Source organism: Protopterus annectens, chromosome 4.part1 (assembly GCF_019279795.1).
Source record: "Protopterus annectens isolate FY-2018-M chromosome 4.part1, PAN1.0, whole genome shotgun sequence".
Classification (NCBI taxonomy): domain Eukaryota; kingdom Metazoa; phylum Chordata; order Ceratodontiformes; family Protopteridae; genus Protopterus; species Protopterus annectens.
Window position 1 is genome coordinate 106,718,769 of NC_056734.1, and position 15,764 is coordinate 106,734,532.

The 15,764-nt window shown below is 40.6% G+C and overlaps 1 protein-coding gene across 1 annotated transcript in view; it reads right to left on the minus strand.

Annotated features, from left to right (window-relative positions):
* KLHL24 (kelch like family member 24) overlaps positions 1 to 15,764 on the minus strand; it is a 330,366-nt gene that overhangs the window by 272,318 nt on the left and 42,284 nt on the right. The window contains exon 2 of the mRNA XM_044070011.1: positions 10,378 to 11,364. Coding sequence (XP_043925946.1) covers positions 10,378 to 11,309 — 932 coding nt within the window. The 5' untranslated portion in view covers positions 11,310 to 11,364. The remainder of the gene's footprint in view (positions 1 to 10,377; positions 11,365 to 15,764) is intronic.

The following is a 15,764-nucleotide window of genomic DNA, read 5'->3' on the forward strand; positions in this document are numbered from 1 at the left end:
ACTAAGGCTATTGACGTTTGACAAAAAAAGTCTTCCAACACAAGCCTTTAGGAGAAACATCAACACATTTAAATGACAATACTTGAAAAAAAGAAAAAAAGAAAAAAGAAAAAAGAAATAGTTATATAAATACAGTATACATCATTCAATCATTTAACAATGATGAGCTAAAACTTTTTGTGGTTGCTACCATATCGATATTAGTATATTAAAATAAAATGCTTCAGAAATCCTTTTTAAAGTGAACAGCCAATCGCCATACATACACTGCAGCACTCAACAGCTTAAGTGCAGTGATGCATACTCCCCACAAGAAGCCTTTTTAATGAGGGACATTTCTTAATAAAAAGCTTCAGAAACTTTTTATTGGGACATGCCCAGATCAAGGGCGCCCGCAGGCAGGTGCAAGGGGGTGCACTTGCACCCCCCTGGAATCGGCTAATTGGGATTAGTTTCATTTTCAAAAAAAAAAAAAAAATTTTTTTTTTTTTTTTTTTTTAAAGGGCAGGCGTTCCTCCTTAAGAGCGCCCGGCGTTCCTCCTTAAGAGTGCCCTTTGCATCCTGTCCCATCGCACAGACGCAACAGGTGTTTGCAACCTGTTTCTATATCGGGAATTTGAATTCCAGACTCTAGCGTGGACTGTGGGTGGAAACGTATGCTGACATCATCGTATGGCGCGAGCGGGAACTGAAACGGATGGTTTTAGAAGCAGTTTCTGCTGATGGTCTGACGGATTTTTCTTTTGCGAGGACTGACTGAAGATGGAGTGGAGTGGAAACAGGTGTGCTGTGGAATCTGGACGCTTTTCAGAGTGAGTAAGCTGGCGTGTGTGTTTGTGTACATACATACTAGAAAGAGTGAGATTTATATTTGTATTTGTTTACTACCTTAGTTACCTAAAAAGAGAGGGTGCCAATGTGCCATACAGATTCTTAGACAGCAATTGTAAGTTATGTGTTGGTAGACATTTGAAAAGATACATACAGGTAAGGATATACTGACAATATTATTGTGGGTTTTCACAAAGAAGAGGGTTTGCATGCACTGTATGTTTTTTTGTTGTCATGTCTTTTATTATACTCCAGATTTAGAGGAGTTGAAGGGACTGTTTAATCATTTTATATTGCAATTTTGTGTAGCAGGTCTAATGAGATCTTGACAATAGTTATATAAATCTTTTGTATGGGTCTTTTGGGGAGTCTGGTCATTTAGTGCTAGTTCTTTTGTCTGTATAGTTGAGTTTTATTCAAATCTTTTGTATGGGTCTTTGGGGAGTCTGGTCATTTAGTGCTAGTTCTTTTGTCTGTATAGTTGAGTTTTATTCTGCCACTCACCATGTTTGGTCATCTTTTGGGTTTTTCACAGCCCTTACTTTTGCAAACTTTCAAACTGCAGACCTATTTTTTACCTTACAACAGAGCCAATGTTGTTCAGAAATGTATTTTGTCCTTTGTTTTATGTCTATTTGAAGGATTTGGTTAGTCAACAATCTTAACAGTTCAGTTGAATATTTTGACTGATAGATCTACAGAAGGAAGACACTTTAGGAAGTACCATTTAATAGACTAGAGCTTACACTCAATAACTTCTATGAGCTGGTGTCTAAAAGTGTTTTTTTTTTTTTTAATTCTTGTAAGCAGTGAATTAGAGTAGTGTGAGCTTGTGTGTGTGCACATGTACATACTCTTGTGGGTTCATGCCAATTTGATAGCGAGCATGCTTCTAAATCATATATGGTGGTAAATAATTATTTTTCTAGTTAAGGTCTGTGTCTGTGAGAGGAGAATGGATAGGGTGCATTTAATTAATTTCTGTCATGTACCAGTGCCTGTTAAACTTCCAGACTCAGCCTGGGTCTGAATGACTTGAAAGTAACCAAATGCTTGGTCAAAACATTTAACTCTATTGGTTCCCAAGGAGTACTAAAATTATTGAGTCTGACAATATCACAATCAGCATGTTCTTCAAACTACAGAATGGTAGACATGAGTAAATGGCATCCTGTGTGGGCTCATGTGTGATGTTTCAAAAGATATAAGGTACACAGATATACTTTCTTAACGTCTATGCACTGGGATCAAAATATACTTTTGGCATAAATGGGAGTTCCCTGTCATTTATTTGCAGAGTATAAAAATAAATCAGATAAAGGAGCTGGTGAATCTTAAGCTGGTTTTACTTTTTATTCTTCCTTGCACCTTTCAAGTCCATAGAGTATTACTTGAATCATGTTTCTATTAGTGCTAGAGTCTGAGGATTTAAAATTAGATTTCCTTCCCTTGAGTAGTTATTCCACTACATAGCCTTCTGGTATTTAGGTAAACTAAACAAAGCTGCATTTTAAGTGTTTGAGTGCTTCTCAAAGTTGTACTTTTATAGCTGCTGTTGGATTTAAAATAATAAGATAAGACCCTGCATGTGTTTCAGTGCCACCAGTGTTCTATAGTGGAATGAGTAACAAATACACAAGTCATTCTTTTCTGTGATGCTCTTTTGAGGCTTACTGAGATGTTGAAAGAATGTGAGGTTGTGTAAAAATACAATAACTTAAATGCAGTCTCATGAAAAGACTTGAGGTTAATCATGTCTTTTCAACCTCCTAAAACTCACTATTCATTCTATGTTTGGTACATGAAAGAAAAATGCTGCCAAGTGGAATGAATGGTATCATTTCTATTATTATTCTGCATTCATCAGGCCCATAATTGAGTACAATGCCCCTTTTGGGATGTACCTTACCAGACACCTGCAGCAACTGGAAAGACCCCAAAAGTACCTCCATAAGAGGATTAAAGGGCTCAAACAGATGCCATATGCTGCCGGTTAAAGAAGCTGGATACCTACTGCTGTTTGCTCCACAAACTGTTTTTCTTTTAACTTTTTTCCCCCTTTAAACAAGTGCTTTTTCTTTTAACATGCACACCACTTATGAAAACACAGCACACCAATGCAAGGTGTATTGGGACAGTTGCAGCTGCTCATTTCATTTTTTGGGGCAGGTATTTTCCTTACCTTTTCAGTAGGCTTACCTGGTTTACAAATAAAAAAGAATGTTTAAAATTTGTTCCTTTTTTGGGACTCTGTCCATTGTTTTTGGCTTTGCCCAAATTTCTTGAATAAAAAAGGTGAAACATTTTTGACTGCTCCTTTTAAAGCAGGCTATAATTACTTATAGTACCCCCAAGATTCAAGGTTGTAGACCCCACCTTTTCCAGACTGGCAAAATTTTCATTGCATGCATAATGCAGGTAGGAGCTGAGAATTTACTGAAATATTTTTGATTAGTAAGAGCTTATTTTATATGTCAGTGTGCAGGGGATTGACTGCTGCTTTGCTGTATATGATACAGAGCTCTTGCCATTTTAAGTACTGATTTTTTTCACAGTAAGCTGTGCGCTGTTAGACAGACATACCCACACCTGCAGAGTATCTCACAAAGGTTACTGTAGCCAACATGCCTATGGCTTACACTACTGTGATTCTGTATTTATATATTGTGTGTGGAAGTAGACTGTTATCATGAAAATGTTCTGACTAGGGCAGTTGTGTCATTACTGGTGCATGCATTTTGCTTCATTGCCTACTGGAAAAATGTTCAAACAATAAATTTAAAATGCAGTTGTGTGTGGAAGTAGACTGTTATCATGGAAATGTTCTGAATAGGGCAGTTTTGTCATTATTGGTTAATGCATGTTTGTTTCATTGCCTACTGGAAAAATGTTTAAACAATAAATTTAAAATGCACTCTAACAAGTCTAATCTGTGCTGTATTATACAAGGAATATAATTTAATACAATCAAGAAGGTGAATCAAGGAATGCATACATGTATGCATGGCCCTAAAATATGTTTGAAAACAGCCCAGAGGAAAGTGTGAAAGGCTCAAAATCATGAGAAAATGTTAAGCTTTACTCTTAGGTTCATAGGTTGGTTGGTACTAGGCTATCAGCCCTAGGGCCTATACAAACCTAGCCATAACAATTCCCTGGCTATTTCTTCCCACATTATTTACTTTCCTGGACCCCTGTCTAGCAGGGCGACTGGCGTGATCCCTGGGGTGAATTTCCTTTCTCCCATCCAATCGTCAAGGTTCCTCTTGAAGAGGTCCAAAGAGGCACTCTGCTTGACATGTATGGGCAATCTATTCCAGAGTCTGGGGAGTCTCTGGGTCAGGAACCTATCCCTCCAGCATGTTTTGTTTATTGTGATGACAAGGTTTAGATCCCTGGAGCATGTAGCTCTGAGGGATTGGGATTTCTTTAAGTGTAGCATGTCCAACAGCTCTGGGTTTGCCATGGCCTTGTATGTTAAGCAGAGATCGCCTCTGAGTAGACGATATGCAACAGAGTATAGCTGGAGTTTTTTAAGGCGGTCAGCGTAGGGCATCTGCTTTAGGCCTGTGATTCTTTTAGTGAGGTATTTCTGAGGCCTTTCCAGTTGTTGCAGATGTCTTGAGAGGTACATACCAAATGGGGCGTTGTATTTTATAATGGGTCTAATGAGGGATGAGTACAGTGGGACAATGACCTCATTTTTCTGGATGAAAAGCCCTTCGTGATGAGATGTGCCACATAGAAGGATTTCCTGACTGTTGTGGCGATGTGGTTATCGAAGGTGAGACCACTGTCCACCTGTGTCCCTAAGTCTCTTATCACACTTTCTGTGTTTAGTGTACTGCCACCTATATGGTAATTCATGGATACATGTTTTTTCCCAAAGGGGATAACAATACATTTCTTGGCATTGAGCTTGAGCCCATGGCTCTGGCACCAAGCATCTGTTTCTGTAAGGCCCTTTTGTAGAGTATCAACATCATTTGGGGATTCAATAATGGCTCCCAGTTTGCAGTCATCTGCAAACTTTGTTAGCCAGAGTCCCTTAGTGTTGACCTGTACTTCAGAGAAGTAGATGCCAAACAAGAGCGGCCCCAGGACTGAACCCTGAGGTACTCCACTTGTCACTTGTCTGGAGCTGGATTTGGAGTCGGCTACTTTTACAGTGTGGGTTCTATCAGTAAGCCATTTAGCAACCCATTGGGTGACATAGGGATTAATGTCCAACTTAGTAAGTTTATCTATGATTCCAGAGTGGGGGATGGTATCAAAGGCCTTGGCAAGGTCTAGATAGGCTGTGTGGACCACCTTACCCTTGTCCATGGCTCTGGAGACTGATTCAAAGAAGTCAATCAGGTTCAGGAGACAATATCGGCCCTTCACAAACCCAAACTGGGTGGGGTCCAGTGTTTGAAGGTTGCCAATGTCTTTGTTTATAAGTTCCATGATAATACGCTCCATGGCCTTGCAGATAAGGCTTGTCAGACTGATGGGACGGTAGTTTCCAGGATCAAAGGTGGATCCCACCTTGTGGATTGGGATAACTGAAGCTCTGCCACTCAGTGGGCACGAAACCTGAGGTGAGGCTATGATTAAACATGACACTTAGGTGAGGTACCAGTTCATATTGTAGTTCATGTAGTACACAGCCGGGATGTCATCTGGTCCCATGGATGCTGTATTCTTGGCTTTAGAGAGTGCATTTTGTACCTGTGTGGCGTTATTACTGGAATTTGGCAATCTTCCGGTATTGAGATGGGCCATTTAGGGGTGAGAGGGGTGAAGTTGGCACTGAATCGATCTGCCAGGATATTGGCAATATCCTTTGGATCAGTATATTTAATGCCATTCTGTTTTAGCTCAGAGCAGATCTGAGCATTGCCATTTAGATTCTTGACATAGTTATAGAATGCTTTGTGGTTGTCTTTGGAATCTTTGGCAATTTTATTTTCGTAACTAGCTTTGGAGGATTTTATGAGGCATCTCAGTTTCTTACTGAGGCTAGTAAGGGAGTTTTTGCATCCTGGGATTTTCCTCTTTTCTGCAAAAGTTTCTTCCTTTTGTTGTAAAGTTTGTTTATGGCAGGGGACCACCAGATTGGCTTCCTTTTTTGGATGAGAGCATTTTGGTTCTATTTGGGATGGCACGATTCATGCATGAGTGGATGTGCTCGTACAGTGCCTTAGTGTAGGATTCAGCAGTTGAACTTTCAGTTCCCGTCTGCATGGGTGTTATGAAGTTTGTCACTTCTGACTTGAGTAGCATGAAGTTGGCTTTGGAGAAGTTTTTTATGGTGGTTTCTTTACTGGGGGGTGGGATGTGGATGTTAAGGGTGATTAGCTTATGGTCAGACCTGACTAACGAGGGGGTGACCATAGGTATGGAGCATTGATTTCCCATGTTGGTAATGACCAGGTCTAGGATATTGGAGCCCCTGGTGGGACTATGGATTAGTTGATCCAGGGCATTGGAATTTATGAATTCCAAGAACCGTTGCGCAAAGGTGTTGGGACATGAGACTTGTTATCAAAGCAATGGATGAAGGTAAAAGTTTACACCATATTACCTTGACCTGGCCAAGCCCTTTGACACAATCCCCCACTCAGGTGTAGTACAAAAGATGAATAATGTAGAGGCAAACACTTACATCGCCAGCTGCATTGCCAGCTTGGCTCACAGGATGCAGGAGATCAAAACAGGGAAGAGACCAGTCACCAATGGAGTCCCCCCGGGTTTGGTGCTGAGACTTTCTGTTTGGCATATACATCTCAAAAGTAAAAGGAAATACCAAAAAGCTTTGGCCAGCTAAGTTTGAGATGCCTGCAAGCTAGAAGTTATTGAATCCCCAAATGACTTAACCAAATAATAACTGGTGTCAAAATCATGAAAATGCTCTCTGAGAACTGATCCAATTGTTTGGCATTTGGGAACTTGTGTGTACAGTGACCTAACTTTTGACCAACATGTGCCCAACATCATAAAGCCTTTCTATATTGCACAGCTTAAAACAAATTGATTGTGACTAGATCTAGAGATGTTGTTGTCCCCCTTTAGATAGCTCTCATTATGTCAATCATTTTGTATAATGTTCACTTTGGCATGTATCTGTCCAGCCCCATGCAACAATTGGAATATCTTCAGAGATACCTTACTAAAAGGATACAAGTCCTAAACAATAGGTCTTGCATGGACTACCTCAAAGATTTATTATTATACTCAGTATCCTACAGAGTCCTTAGAGGTGACATGTCTGGCATACAAAGCATCCTCTGACATAATACAGATGGACCTAGTGAACATCAGCAAGTCAAATAGCATCAGAAATACTCAGTCCAGATATCTAAACTGAATGTTGTGGGAGATGGATCTATATCACAGACTACCACTGCTGGAACAGACTATCCATAAAAATAAAGCAAAGCTCATCCATCCATATTCAAATGCAACTTGGATCTAAGGATGGGTAATAGAAAATGTACTCAGGGTTTCCCCTCATGCCACTAATGGACAGAGGCAGTTCCTAAATGCTGCATCCCTTACATGGCCCCCTCAAATTATCTATGGTATGATCACAGTTGTTCTCACTAGGGCTAATATACAATTATCAGCCATGGGGATAGCTAAGACCAATCAGAAATCGTTAATTCAAGCACCAAAAGGGAATTGGCAAAGCTTAAAATGTCCTCCAAGTGAACCTATGCTGTGGTAGCAAATAGTTATAAAAAATTACCCTTTTTAGTTCACTAAGTGCCCCTGTCTCCCTCCGCCCCCCCAGCCTTTAACAGCTTCTGGCGCCTATGGAGTGTGTGTGTGTTTAAAAGGTGTGTGTGTGTGTGTGTGTGTGTGTGTGTGTGTAAGAGGGAGGGGAGGGGTGTATGGGGGGTTTATACCTCACAATTATCCAGATTTTTGCCTCATATTTTCAGATTGTTTCTCATAAAATTGTCTTTTTTCTGGCAAATCATTGAAGACTGAAGTTGAGTTTTAGACTTCATATCCTCAGAAAATGCATACTAATGCAACAATTTTGTTCTATCCACTTTCTAAGGAGGTCGGGGTATGTATGTGTGTGTCATACCTCTCAACCATACAGATTTTCACAGAGGTTGAGGTATGTGTGTGTGTTTGAGAGAGAGTGAAATGCCATATTTAAAGTCAGCAGGTAGAATTTATTTTCAAGGAATTGTGAGCTTCAAGGGAAGAGGAAGTTTACTACTGCTTATGCTAAGTCTGCTTAAAATGTGCAACTGTTTTGTTTAGCAAATGGTATCACTGTTGTGGTGTAGAAGTTCAAAACAGTCTTATTAGCACAGTAGGTAGCATACTTGCATTTTAATGTAGAGGGCTGTAGGTTCTACTCCCACCACATGTGTATTTTAAGGGGGTGGAGTGCTGCAGTCCTCCTTTGGATGAGATGCCTAGTAACTATGAACCTGTGTTTCCGCTTGCCACTTATTTCTATTGCAATATACAAGCTTAGCATTTTTTTTAAATGTAACATAGGCAATTTATTGTTTAAGGGCAGTAGGCACTGAATTTGTAGATGAAACACTGAAATATAAAGCTGTTTTCTAGCAACAACCTCTCCATTAGTTTCAGATCTCTTTAATGTGAAATTATTCAGATGACTTTTACTTCTGCAGAGATTATGCATATTGACTGATATTGGTAGATTGTAATGATAGACGTTTAAGTGGTCTTTTATGGTTGAAATGTTCTTGGGCAATTTGTCATTATTGGTTCATATGTTTTGTTTCATTGCTTAATGGAAAAATGTTCAAAACCATAAAACACACTCTAAGTGGTGCTATATTAACAAGGGATATAATTCAGTTATTGTATATTATAATTAATACAATCAGGAAGGTGAATCAAAGCAGTTATGTATGGTTCTGAAATGTGTGCAAGGGGCCTATGATTTGAAAACAGTCCAAAGGTAACCTTAACCTGCCACTGGCCAGATGCATTTTATTTGAATGTGGGTTTCAATGCTGTTTCCGTGCATGTGAGTTTCAAAGGTAGAGAAGTTTTAATGCTAAGTCTGTTTTCATTGTAAGACTATTGCTTTGTTTAAGTTTAGCAAATGTCTGTCAGTGTTTGTGCTATAAAATAGGAGGTTACTAGGCTATTGGCCCTGAGGCCCTAAAATTTGAAATAAAAGTTGAAAATTAAAACCAAGTATCTGTAATCATTGCAGAAGTAATGCATAAAACAGTATGCACACAGAGTTTTGAATAGTGTTTATGGCAACTGGGGAGAAATAGCCAAGTAATGAGATACTGGAATGGCTGCGTGTGTGCGCGTTGGGGGGGCTGAAGGGGGTGGAGTTGGGGGCGGTGCCTTGAAGGGGAGGAGTTGGGGGCGGTGCTCCGGGTTTGCACCCCCCTGCAAAAATTCCTGCGGGCTCCCTTGGCCCAGATACATTATTTTAGCCATCAGTGATGTCACTGTAGGAATAGTAAGAGAATATATCCATGGACTTCAATGGACACGACCCTATCCATGTATGGTGGTATATTCATTAAAGTCTATGGATGCATTCCAACACTTTCTTTTTATTGAGGTCTGTGAGGGCAAACTTTTAGCAAAGTTTTGATGACAATGCACAGAAAAATAAAATTTTACAGAGCAAATGGATTTTAGAAGGCCAGGACAGATTTTTCGTGATGGGGTAAGAATGTTTCACCCAGTATGATACATCATACGGCATGTTGCAAAAGATAAGCAAAAAATTATGATTGTAGACTTTACGGTCTACTGACTTCTAAATCACTGCAATACAGATTTTTTATTAATTACTGTAAAACTGCCAAAACTTAAGAAAATCTATATTTGCCTTCTAAAACTTGATTACCTGCATAAAACACCTGCAGTAATTTGAAAAATGCTTCTGAGTGACCTTTTTTATAATAGCAATCTAATGGCAACTTTCACAAGGCCTTCTCAAAAGGGGCAAGAAACCAGTTATCAATAGCTAACAATGCGATTCAAAAATGTACAAAAAGTGTCTATAAATATCAGAATAGTCTTATTACAATCCAACTTATGGTGCAAAGGATAAAGCACTAACTATGCTGCAGATGACCACTGTTTGAATAGTAGCTGGCCAGGCAAGGACAGGAATGAATGGCTGCTGCCAGCTTGCCCATCCTAGAGGAAGGAAGGTGGCCCTGGCATGCCACAAAGGTTGACACCTGGTAGGAGCATAAAGCATTAAGTACTGAAGTTCCAGCCTGGTGAGCATGCACAGTTATGGTGCACTTGCCCCGTGTATTGCAGTCAGAGGTCAAAGTACTGCTATATGCATGGACATAAAGCTTTTACATTTTAATGCTTAATAATAAAGAGCAAATCCAAGAAAAACTGAAACAACAATAGCAAGCTATCTGTGCCCACTACTACCTTAAGTTGTAGTCTCAAGGAAATCTAATTAATGCCAATTAAGTTTGTTAAATGCTCCTCAATATATGTAACAGACACCAAATTTATACGGGCTAAAACAGTCCACCTGGGGAAAATGTGCATTTCTGAAATAATACTCACCTGCGTGGTCTTGTCCTTGGAGACATCATCTCATTACCAAGTATGTGGTATCTTCTTGCTTCATGCAGTAGCAGATAGCAATCGGGAGAGTTCTGAATCGTTTGGTCAGTTTCTACTACCTGGACAAAGTAGTTGGGATGTAGTAAAGGTAATCTTACATGGGTCAACAGTTCCTTCAGCACAGGCCTTCTCATTTCCACATCATGGTAAACCCAGCGCATAACTGCTTCAAATACCAACTCTTCTCGGACAACAACAAGATCATCACTAGAGATGTAATCAATGAGTTCATCTTTTAACAATCCCAGGAATTCTTCATGCTGAGCCACATCTGCAAAAGTCTGAGAGGCATAGCTTTTGCACTTTGTGTAAAGCATTTTCAGTGAGTGGGTGTCTGCAAAACGCTGGATTCCAAGACAGTTGCAAGGGTCCAACTGTTCCTCTAGGAACTTGGCACAGGCATCACGTAAAGCACTGATCTGAAAAAGACTAGCAGTCTCAAACAGGTACTGCACATTATCAGTGGTAATCTTTACCTTCCCAGTATACACATACTGCAAGAAGCTATCCATGGCTTCTGCAAATATTCCATTAATCTCTACCAGCATCTCTCTACTCTCCCTGTGGTCATTGCAGAACATGGCTTTAAAGTAGCTACTGCAGGCTGAAAGAACAGCTCGGTGACAAGGAAATTCTCTGCCTTCCACACAGATGACTACATCTGTGAACAAACGGCTATCTCGAAATTCATTCAGAATTTGCAAAATACCTTCAGCATGGGGAGACCCAGAATTGAAATCAAATATTTCATGACCTAATAAAGGCTTCTGGTCCATGTCAATGACTTTACGCTTGGAAAGTGGGGAATCCAGAGTCCCAGAATCATCTCTGTTGAATCTGCGTCCCAGTATAAGCACCATGCCAACATTCATTAACTACTCTTTTTCAGGAACAAAGTGCACCAGTTTTTTTTTTTTTTTTGTGATCCTAGGGGAAAAGAAGGGAGAGACAAAAAATATACTTAAACTGAGAAGTTTTAGAACACATTCTCACTGAATTTAAATGTATTTCTAAAAGATATAACAACAACAAACACATTTATCCATGAGATACAACCATCATTCATGTTTAAACCACATCACAAAATAAGCAAACTACTAATCTTGCAGCTAGAAAGTACAGTTGCATAAGTAAACTTACCATAACAGTAAATGCTCTAAATATCACTAATGTTTGGATTCTACTCCCTGTGACCATCCAGCTTTTAAAGCTTAAGAGCACCTTTCACATGCTCTGTTAGCAGCTTTTTGATTAATGTCATATAAAAATAATAAAAGTGAGAATATTCTCAGAGCATTTTTTTGCCTAGGAATGGAAGCAAGAGCCCTGAAAGAACACTGCAAGGAAACAAACTCAGCAGTAAAAAAAGGCAGTATAAAAAGAAAAAGTTTAAACAAGGGGGATGGAGGAAGGGAGGCTACTGCAACACTAATCTATCAGAACATTTACTGTTACGGTAAGTTTACTTACACGACTACAGTATGTTTAACATGCAGCTCACTTTTGCAGTATAATAAGCTATTTGGGTTGATTAACATACTTTAGACACTAACAACGGAGGAGGGGAAATAAATCAGGAGCCCCAAGAGTATGGTCCTAGGAAAGTCTGTTCTGGATCTGGGTAAAGAATCCAGTTTGTAGTGCTTTTGTAAAATTATGTACATAGGACCAAGTTGCTGCCCTTAAAATAATACTTCAAGAGTCGCCCCTTACCAAAAAGCCACCAAAGAAGCCAAAGCCTCTGTGGAGAGAGCCCTTATTCTGCCTGGAAGTGACTTATTATGACAAGAATAACAAAACGTTAACAACCACCTGGAATAGTCTGCTTTGACACTGGTTAGGAGAAAAATAGTGGATAAGCTTTCCTGAAAGCTCAAGTGTTTTGAGTTTTGCTAAGGTATCATCTGATATATGTACAGTCAGAGTGAATTTTTTTTTTCTTGTTCTTTGGATTATTAATGAAAACAGGGAAATTAATATTCTGGTTTAAAGTAAACTCTGAGATCACTTTAAGCATAAAAAAAATTAGTTCTCAAAATTAGCCTGTCCTTGTAAAAAATGAGACAGGGTTAACACACCATAAAGTACAGTTGTGTACAATTACCATAAATGTAGATGTTAAAGTGTATTCACTGTTGCAGTCATTACATTTGGGTAATCTGCTGGCAGGTTGCCCTCAGTCGGCCTGATTAACAAAGTCTTGGGTCCTGCGTTGGTTGCTGTCCCTTCTTCCATGACGTCAGGTCGTCAGGGGTATAAAACATGCAGCCGACGCCATTACATCAGTTTTTCTTGCCCCAGATGTCAGGTGCCCCCCAAATGGGGAGCAAAAAAAAAAAAAAAAAAAATATATATATATATATATATATATATATATATATGTGTGTAAATCATTTAAAACACAAAAAATATACCTCCAAACAAAAGCAAATACACCCAAAAAGGCTTTTAAGCATAGTAAAAGAAAGGAGAGATATAGTAAGAGAAAAAACAGGGGGCTGGAGGGTGGGTAACCAGGACTGCAACAGTGAACACACTCGAACATCTACATTTATGGTAAGTGTACACAACTATACTCTGTTCTTCGTGTTTCACTGTTGCAGTCATTACATTTGGGTAGAATCCCAAAGCTATGGTTGGGAGGATGGATTTATACAGCATTAGGAGCAGCTATAAGGCCCTGCAGGACAGCAGTGGCAAAGCCAGCTCTGGATTTAGAGAAGAGAGGTAAACGGTAATATCTGGTGAACGTATGAACTGAGCTCCTGGTAGCAGCTTCTAGAATGTCTCTGGTAGGAACCCCCCTGAGAAAGGCTGCAGAAGTAGATGCGGCCCTGGTGGAATGAGACCTGATCCCCTGGAGGACAGGTTTACCATGGTGCATATAGCAGAAACTAATGCAATGGCTTATCCATTTGGAAATAGTCTGCCTTGAAATAGTTTTTCCCTCTGCCCCTGCAGCAAATGCCACCAATAGTTGCTCAGATTTTCTTAGAGATTTCATCCTGTTTACGTAGAATCTAAGTTGTCTGTGTACATCCAATTAATGCAGAATCCGCTCACCCTTGTTCTGTGGATTGGGGAAGAAAGTTGGCAGATGAATGGTCTGATTAAGAGCCACACTGGATACCACCTTAGGCATAGGTTCATAGGTTCATACTAGGCTATCTGCCCTAGGGCATTTATAAGCCTAGCCAGAATGTGTTTGGCTTTCGCCACCCATTTTAAATTTATTTTGCTATGCCCTTTTTCGAGGTTAGTATACTGTGCCTCTGTCTAACAGTGACACAGAAGTGATACCCGGGATAAACCTACGATCTCCCATCCACTCATCAAGATTCCACTTGAAGAGAGTCAATGAGGGACTCTGCCTAACCTGGACTGGGATTTTATTCCAGAGTGAAGGGAGCCTCTGGGTTATGAATCTGTCCCTCCAGCATGTCCTATTTATTTCAGTGCTGAGGTTCAAGTCTCTAGAGCGCGTAGCTCGATGGGATTTGGATTTTCTGAGGTGCAGCATGTCCATTAATTCCGGGTTGGACATGGCTTTATACGTCAGGCACAAATCGCCTCTGAACAGGCGGTATGCCACTGAGTAGAGCTGGAGTTTCTTTAACCGTGCAGCATATGGCATCTGTTTGAGCCCTTTGATCCTCTTGGTGAGGTACTTTTGGGGTCAATTATGGGCCTGATGAGGGATGAGTAAAGAGGCACGATGACCTCCCCTGATCTAGATGTGAATCCCTTCATGATTAGGTGGGCTATATAAAATGTTTTTCTAACCACTTTGGCCACGTGGTTGTCAAATGAGAGATTGCTATCAACTTGGGTCCCCAGGTCCCTAATTACTTCTTCTGTACTTAATGGATTACCACCTATGTGGTAATTTGTGGGCACTTTGTTTTTGCCAAAGGGGATGACTATACACTTTTTGGCGTTTAGCTTGAGGCCATGGCTCTGGCACCAGTTGTCTGTTTCTATGAGGCTCTTTTGGAGGATGCTTGTGTCAGCTGGAGAATCGATTATGGCGCCCAGTTTGCAGTCATCTGCGAACTTGGTCAGCCACAGTCCTTCCGTATTGGCCTGTACCTCCGAGAAATATATACCGAACAAGAGAGGTCCCAGGACTGAGCCTTGTGGGACACCACTAGTAACTGGTTTTGAGTCTGACATGGCTCCAGCAATTCTAACCATGTGGGTTCTGTCCTTGAGCCAGTTTGCAATCCATCTAGTGACATAGGGGTTTATATTTAAGCTGGTGAGCTTATCTATAATGCCCGAGTGGGGTATTGTATCGAAGGCTTTTGCGAGGTCCAGGTAGGCTGTGTGGACCACCTTCCCCTTGTCAATGGCCTTGGTGACTGTTTCAAAGAAATCAACCAGGTTTAAGAGGCAGGATCTGCCCTTAACAAAGCCGAACTGGGTAGGATCCAGTGTCTGTAGGTCCCCAATATCTTTATTTATGAGGTCCATGATGTAGCTTTGCAGACCAAGCTAGTCAGGCTTATGGGGCGATAGTTTCCAGGATCCGTTGAGGCACCACCTTTATGGAGAGGGACTACTGTTGCTGTACGCCACTCTTTGGGCACATATCCTGTACTAAGGCTGAGACTGAACAGTAGTTTTATGTTTGGGTTTAGCTCTTCTTGGAGTTCATGTAGGACGCAGCCCGAGACACCGTCTGGTCCCATTGATGCTGTGTTCTTTGCTTTGGAGAGGGCGGCACTTACCTGAGCATCTGAGATGTCAAGGGGGCAGCACTCTGCTGGGATAGATATTTGCCCTTTTGGTGGGAGAAGTTTGCGCTGAACCTGTCAGCTAGGATGTTGGCAATGTCTGTGGGTTCAGTGTATTTTTTGTCATTTTGGACTAATGCTGAGCATATCTGGGAATTACCACCCAAGTTCCTAACATAACTAAGAAAGCCTTGTGATTATCCTTAGTGTCCTGTGCAATTTTTCTCTCGAAGCTGGCCTTAGACAATTTTATGAGTGCCCGTAGTTTTTTGCTAATACTGATTAGTGATGCCTTCCCTTTTTGGGATTTTGCTCTATCATTTAATAGCTTCCTCCTTCTATTGTATAGTTTGTTTATGGCTGGGGTCCACCAGACAGGACGTCTGCCTTTGGAGGATTGGGTCTTGGTTTTATTTGGGATCGCATGATCCATGCATTCCTGAAGGTGTTCATAGAATGCGTTTATAAAGGATTCTGCGGTCTGGGCCGTATTTTCCACAGGCCCGGGGCTTTGAAGGATTCCACCTCGGTTTTGAGGAGTGTGAAATTTGCTTTAGAGAAGTTTTTCACTGTGGTTTTCTGGGCAGTGGG